Source organism: Bison bison, unplaced genomic scaffold (genome assembly GCF_000754665.1).
Source record: "Bison bison bison isolate TAMUID 2011002044 unplaced genomic scaffold, Bison_UMD1.0 scf7180017864043, whole genome shotgun sequence".
Classification (NCBI taxonomy): Eukaryota; Metazoa; Chordata; class Mammalia; order Artiodactyla; family Bovidae; genus Bison; species Bison bison.
Window position 1 is genome coordinate 1,808,844 of NW_011494615.1, and position 7,805 is coordinate 1,816,648.

The following is a 7,805-nucleotide window of genomic DNA, read 5'->3' on the forward strand; positions in this document are numbered from 1 at the left end:
CAGAAGCAATACAATATTGTAAAGTAATTAGCCTCCAATTAAAATAAATAAATTTATATTAAAAAAAAAAAAAAGAATTGATGCTTTTGAACTGTGGTGTTGGAGAAGACTCTTGAGAGTCCCTTGGGCAGCAAGGAGATCCAACCAGTCCATCCTAAAGGAAATCAGTCCTGAATATTTATTGGAAGGTCTGATGCTGAAGCTGAAACTCCAATACTTTGGCTACCTGATGTGAAGAACTGACTCACTAGAAAAGACCCTGATGCTGGAAAAGATTGAAGGCGGGAGGAGAAGGGGATGACAGAGGATGAAATGGTTGGATGCATCACTGGCTCAATGGACGTGGGTTTCAGTAAGCTCTGGGAGCTGGTGATGGACAGGGAAGCCTGGCTTGCTTCAGTCCACAGGGTTGCAAATAGTTGGACACGACTGAGTGACTGAACTGAACTAATGGACTGTAGGCCACTAGACTCCTCTGGCCATGGAATTATCCAGGCAAGAATACTAGAGTAGGTAGCCATTCCCTTCTCCAGGGAATGTTCCCGACCCAGGGATTGAACTCAGGTATCCTGCACTGCAGGCAGATTCCTCATCATTTGAGCCACCAGGGAAGCCCTACCAGGGGACAGAAGAGGGTAATCAAACTTCGTCCTTAAGTATGAGAACTTAAGTGGAGCTGGGAAAACAATAATGACTTACTTATAGGAGACCAGAAGAGTATCTTTAAAGACATGAGCAGAAGCCCAGAGGAGTCTGCCACTCTAGGGATGATGGAGTTGGGGACATGCAGGAGGTCACAGGGAATGAGGTAAAGGGTTCAGGCTATGAGTAGTTGACTTCCAAGGAGAAGCATGATTCTGAAAGAAATGCACAACTTGGACAGGTGAAGACATGGCCATTTCCGATGAGGGGAGCAGCAGGAAGAGAGGCACAGAAGGAGGAAGACGCAGTGCCCGTGGACGAGACAGGGGCGCCCCTGGCGTGGCTGGGGCAGGTCGCGCATGTTGGGGAGACAGAGGGGATAGGACTGAAGTGGGGCGGCAGGGCTTCACTGGGGATGGCCTTGTAACTCGGTCGGGTTTCTTCCTGGTGTACAGTTTCTGATGGTGAATGAAACTTGTGCTCCATCTGAAGGATTTAACACACACTTTACACTCATAAGGTTTCTACCCAGTGTGAACTTGCTGATGCTGAACCAGGGTGATTTTCTGATTGAACGCCTTCCCACACTCCTGGCATTCATAAGGTTTCTCCCCAGTGTGGATTCTCTGATGTACTATAAAGCGTGAGCTACAACTGAAAGTTTTCCAACATTCGTTACATTTATAGAGCTTTTCCCCAGTGTGGAACCTCTGGTGCTGGAGAAACAGTGAACTCCGGTGGAAAGCCTTGCTGCACTCCTTACATTTGTAAGGTTTCTCTCCAATGTGGATCCTCTGATGCTGAATCAGGACTGAATTTGAACTGAAGCTTTTCCCACACTCCTTACATTCGTACGGCTTCTCCCCAGTGTGAATTCGCTCATGGATGACGCGGTCATAGTTATACTTAAAGGCCTTCCCACATTCCTTACACTTAGAGCGTTTCTCCCCAGTGTGGATTCACTGATGCCACATAAGTTTTGAGTTGTAGCTGAAGGTTTTCCCACAGTCCTTACATTCGTAGGGCTTCTCTCCCCCATGGAGTTTCTGATGCTGAAGGAGGTGCGAGTTTTGATTGAAAGCTTGTCCACATTCCTGGCAAGAGTATGGTTTCTCCCCAATGTGGATCTTCTGGTGCCGTGACAGATTTGAGTTATATCTGAAGGCTTTGCCACATTCTTTGCATTTGTAGGGCTTCTTGTCCATGTGAATTCTCTGATGCTGGTGAAGGTCTGAATGTTGGTTGAAATATCTGCCACACTTACCACAATTATAAAATACCTGTTCTCTAGGGAGGCCCTGCTTAGTAATGAGATGCATGCAGACACCACGGCTTCCTTGCGATTGTCTGGCTATCTCTTCTCTTTCAACAGTGGAGGATGGATGATCCTGGACTGGCAAATCTGTGAAATCGCCGTTCTTTGAGTGTTTTTTCTTCCCTGGGTCATACAGCTGCAGCTTCTCTAAGCTCTTCTCAAAGAGAGGGTGCCTAGGAACATCCACTAGCAGCACCTCCATTATCAACTTGTGAGACTCTGGTCCCTTTGAAATCCTCAGCTCTGCACTCTGCCCTCCATTCTCAGTCTTGGTTTTACCACCTACCATGAGGAAAATATAACATGATATCACTGAATCACTCTGCTGTACATCTGAAACACAACACTGTTAATCAACTGTATTCTAATATGAAATAAAAATTTTAAATAAGTAATAAAGACACACAAACACTGAAAGTGAAGGGATGGAAAAAGATATTCCATGGAAATGGAAATAAAAAGAAAGCTAGAGTAGCAATACTCATACCAGACACAATACAGTTTAAAACAAAGACTGTAACAACAAAAAAAGGGTATTATATAATGATAAAGGTATCCCAAAAAAGAAATAAAAGAAAACATAATAGTCACCTAGTTATACTGAAAGGAGAAAGGGATTAAGCAGTACTATTAATGCCACGACCAGGACATGTGTACTTCTGGAGAGAGACATAGCCTCCTGATGATACCCTGAGGGAAAAGTAAAAATATTAGAGGTAAAGAAAGCAAGCAATGCCATTAGGACAACAAAATCATTACAGACAGCAAAAACTATTAATGGAGACAAATGGAAAAAGAAAAAACAGGAATAGGGTGGAGAAAATGCTGAATGGGAAGCAATTAAAAAAGCAGAGGGAGGGAATTCCCTGGCAATCCAGTGGTTAGGACTTAGCATTCTCACTTCTGTGGCCCTGGGTTCAATCCCTGGTCGAGAACTAAGATCCCACAAATCACAACGCATGGCCAAAAGAAAAGAAAGCAGATGGAGCTGAGGTTGAAGAAGAAGATCTGGAGCAAAAAGAGCTGGGTAAGCAGCTCTCACAGCACACAGCATCCAGAGGGCTGGAAGATGCTGTCTGCAACAGTGGATCTCAAAGCCCCCATGAAGGCAAGAAACTGTCCGAATGCTTTAGAATATTTTGTAATGTTTAAAGAAATGTTTTATATTGCAGGCCTGACTGGGGAAAGGACGGTTTGTAATACTGCAGGTTGTGAGGGGTTCATAAAAGGAACGTAATTGCAAAACTTGTGTGCTGTCCAGTGGGAGAGAGACTTAACTGTAGAAGGAAAATAGACATGGCTGGTTCAGACCCTTCTAGGACTGCAGACGGCCACTGGTGGGGAAGGGGGACCCACACTCTTACTGGTGGCACTACAACAGAGAAGCCACGTTTGCCTTTCCAGGCACCAAGGATTTGACAAGTGAAACTTGTGGCTTAGTTTTTCTCAAGTGTTTCTGACCATGACTCACTGTTTAGATCCCATGGAAACAGGAGTTTTGAAGAACACTACCCTTAATAAGAATGATGAATATATGATGGATTTTATACTAGTTTGGTCTATTTTATTTAAGTCTAGCCCAATCTAGTCTACTTTTTAAATGGTGAGCACAACTCACTAAGGAGTTGCAACCCAGAATTTTAAAAACACAGTTCAAGATTCTCAAGAACAGAGGTCTTCAAAGTGTGGTCCCAGGACCATCATGGTCTGGGAACTCGTTAGAAATGCAGATTCCCAGGCCCTACCCCAGTCTACCAAACTAGAATTTCTGGAGGTGGCGTCCAGCAGTCTGTGTTTAACAAGCGCTGCAAGTGATTCTGACGCCCACTAGGGTTTGATATGGTTTTTCCTGTGGTCATGTATGGATGTGAGAGTTGGACTGTGAAGAAGGCTGAGCGCTGAAGAATTGATGCTTTTGAACTGTGGTGTTGGAGAAGACTCTTGAGAGTCCCTTGGACTGCAAGGAGATCCAACCAGTCCATTCTGAAGGAGATCAGCCCTGGGATTTATTTGGAAGGAATGATGCTAAAGCTGAAACTCCAGTACTTTGGCCACCTCATGCGAAGAGTTGACTCATTGGAAAAGACTCTGATGCTGGGAGGGACTGGGGGCAGGAGGAGAAGGGGACGCCAGAGGATGAGATGGCTGGATGGCATCACTGACTCGATGGACGTGAGTCTGGGTGAACTCCGGGAGTTGGTGATGGACAGGGAGGCCTGGCATGCTGCGATTCATGGGGTCGCAAAGAGTCGGACATGACTGAGCGACTGATCTGATCTGATCTGATCTGATCTAGAAACTAAAAGAGGCAGCTGGAGGCTGTGTTTTAAATTGTTTTAGGTTGCATTGTCTGATTAGGGCCATTAACCACATGTGGCTATTAATTAAAATGGAACCAAGTTAAAAATTCAGTTCCTCAGTTGTATCACCAACATCTCAAGTGCTCATGTGGCTAATGGCTCCCATATTGGACAGTGCAGATACATAACATTTCCATCACTGTAGAAAAGTGCTACTGGACAAAGCTGTTGACAGGCTAATGGACAATGTGCAGCTGTGGCAAAGAGAGACACTGACAACTGCAGGTGGGCCCCTGGGAAAGCTTTTTACATCAAGGTGGGCTCAAGTGTTGGAGTCAATCTAAAGGCACTAGATGAAGACAGAACTGGGGTGAGTAAGAAAGGGCATTTGGTTTACAGAGGTTCTGAATAGCATTAGGAATTGAGGGAGTTTAAGAACAGGGGCGACCGAATGAGAAAGACTATCCACCAAATCTGTGGATAGTTCTTTACATTTAACTTCAATTCATTATCTTTCAAAAAAGGGGAATTCCCTGGCAGCCCAGTGGGTATGACTCTGTGCTTCCACTGCAGCAGGGCAGGGGTTCTTCTACTCCCTGGTTGAGGAACGAAGATCCCTCACCCAAAAGACAAAAAAGGAAACCACTCATTCCCAATAAATAAACATGTTTTCTACAAATCAACTGATGTGAAACTTCACATGAATAGAATGAAAGAAAAGAATCATACGATCATCTCAACAGTTAAAGGCTACCCTGAAAGGTCAGTTGGTAAAGAATGTGCCTGCAATGCAAGAGACCCCAGTTCGATTCCTGGGTCAGGAAGATCCACTGGAGAAGGGAAAGGCTACCCACTCCAGTATTCTGGCCTAGAGAATTTCATGGACTGTACAGTCCATGGGGTTGCAAAGAGTTGACACAACTGAGCGACTTTCACTTTCAATAGGTAAAGGAAAAGAACTTCACAAAATTCAACATTCACCATAAAAACTCTTAACAAATTAGGTAGAGAAGGAACATGGGCTTCCCTTGTAGCTCAGTTGGTAAAGAATCTGCCTACAATGCAGGAGTTACTAGTTTGATTCTGAAGTTGAGAAGATCCCCTGGAGAAGAAAATGGCAACCCATTCCAGTATTCTAACCCTGGAGAAGCCCATGGACAGAGGAGCCAGGCAGGCTATTGTCCATGGGGTCACAAGAGTTGGACATGACTTAGCAACTAAACCACCGCCACAGGGAAGGAACATATGTCAACATAAAAAAGGCCATAAATGAAATGCCCACAGCTAACATCATACTCAAGAGTGAAAGGTTGAAAGTTTTTCCTCCAAGATTAGGTACAAGAGCATCCACTCTCACCACCCCAATTTAACACAATGCTGAAAATCCTAGCTAAAGCAAACAGACAAAAAATAAAGAAGAAGAAAGAAAGAAAAGAAAGAAAAGGTACCAGAATTGGGAAGGAAGAGATACAATTTGTTCTATTTGCACATAACAAGATTTAAAATATAGAAAATCCTTCAGACTCAACAAAAAGAATAGTTAAGTCTAATCAGTGAATTCAGTAAAGCTGCAGGATATACAATTAACATATAGAAATCTGAATACTTTCTATACACTAACAATGAGTTTTCTGAGAAATAAAGAAATTGATCCCATTTATAACAGCATCGAAAACACTAAAATACTTAGGAATAAATTTAACCAAGGGGCTGAAAGATCTCTACTCTGAAAACTACAAGACATGGATGAAAACGACCAAAGAAGACACAAATAAATGGAAAAATACTCCATGTTTGTGAACTGGGAGAATTAATACTGTTCAAATGTCAAAACTGGACTTCTCTGGTAGTCCAGTGGTTAAGAATCCACCTGCCAATGCCAGGAACATGGGTTCAATCCCTGTTCCAGGAAGATCCCACATGCCTTGGAGCAACTAAGCCTGTACACCACAACGACTAAGCCTGTGCTCCAGACCCTGTGCTCCGCGACGAGAGAAGCCACTGCAACAAAAAAGCCTTGCACCACAAGAAGAGGAGCCTCTGCTCGTTGTAAAGAGAAAACCTGAACACATCAAGGAAGACCCAGCACAGCCATAAATAAATAAATCTTAAAAAACAAAAGTCAGTACTGCTGAAAGTCATCTATAGAGTCTATGCAATCTCTATCAAGTTGCCAACGGCATTTTTTTTTAACAAAAGTAGAAAAACACTCCCCCAAATAAATATGGTTTCTTTCAAAAGCTACTTCCCAATTTAGTGTTTAGGGATTTATAAAAAGTCCATTCTTCTGCTACAGTTTCTCTCTCACAGACACACAAACACATACAAAATGTCCTTACAGAAACAAGTTCTCTGTTTTGTATATATTCTTAAGTTAATCAACAGAAGTCTATCTGCACTAGTAAAGGTTTGAAATCCTTTAGCTTTACAAAGAAGAATGACAGAAAATGAAAGGTCTGGACTCGTCTTTTCCAGTTTGGGGCTGAAGCTCTATGGAGAAGAGAATGGCAGGTTTTCCTGCTTACCTCCGCAGGTGCCTCTCGGGTCCTCTCCCCTGACCAGTGTCCAGGGATCCAGGCGCCCTGGTTCTTCCCCTCGCTCCAGCCAGAAGATCAGATCTGGTTTGGGGAATGGAAATGCTGCTGAAGGACACAGAAAAGGAATAGAAAGTTGAGGAGAGTCTCCTCGGACCCCTCTCAGTCTACCCTCCGCTTTGCCAGGTGGAAAGAGCAATGACGTCCCAGGAGACGAAGGGAGGCCAGAGAGGAGAGACTCTGGGGATGAAAGGAGGGCTCAAACTGTTTTGCCCAGGAAGCTTATTCTGGCTCTGAAAGCACAGGAAGTCCACACTGTCACTGGAAGTGTGTATAGAAGGCCTTAGGAGACTCTCACACAGAGGAGATGGGGTCACAGTCTCCTCCAGGGAACTGAAAGAGTGAAGGAACAAATATGGAACCTTCTCAGTGCTCTGACCCCAGGGCAAAGCCCCTCCCAGGAGAATTCCCAAGGGGAAAGAAGGAAGTTTTTTTTTTCTTTTGGCCACACTGCTCAACCTGTGGGATCTAAGTTCCCCAATCAAGGATTGAACCCACACCCTTGGCAGTGTGGAGTCCTAACCACTGGACTGCCACGGAATTTCAGGGAAGTCTTGTTTAAAACTGAAATGAACCCAGATCTTTCTCCAGTAGTTAGTTACTCCTGCAACTGAGGATCAGGGAGCTCAGCTCATGGAGCATCAATTCTGATGGCATTAGAGATCCCACATACATTATAGAGGAAGCCAGGAGCCCCCAAGGGCAGAAGCTGAGTTTTAGAAAGAAGGACTCACTCAAGGAAGTTATGTTTGGGTAATTCTCCAGCATCACCTCCCTGTACAGGGCCCTCTGCGCAGAGTCCAGGCTGGCCCATTGGTTCTGGGTGAAGTACACGGCCACGTCCTCAAAGGTCACTGGCTCCTGAAACAACAGGCTTCTTCTCAAGCCCCGGACGGAGGCAAAGGGAGGGGCCTGAACTTCAGGGAGGGCGAGTCCTGGAATAAAGAGCCACCA

The 7,805-nt window shown here is 44.5% G+C and overlaps 1 protein-coding gene across 1 annotated transcript in view; it reads right to left on the bottom strand.

The window, feature by feature from the left end:
* Window positions 1–794: 794 nt before the first annotated feature.
* The window catches only part of ZNF619 (zinc finger protein 619), a 10,384-nt gene continuing 3,373 nt past the window's right edge, over window positions 795–7,805 (bottom strand). Inside the window, 2 exon segments of the mRNA XM_010835471.1 lie at window positions 795–2,239; window positions 6,783–6,899. Of these exon segments, the coding sequence (XP_010833773.1) occupies window positions 795–2,239; window positions 6,783–6,899 (1,562 nt within the window).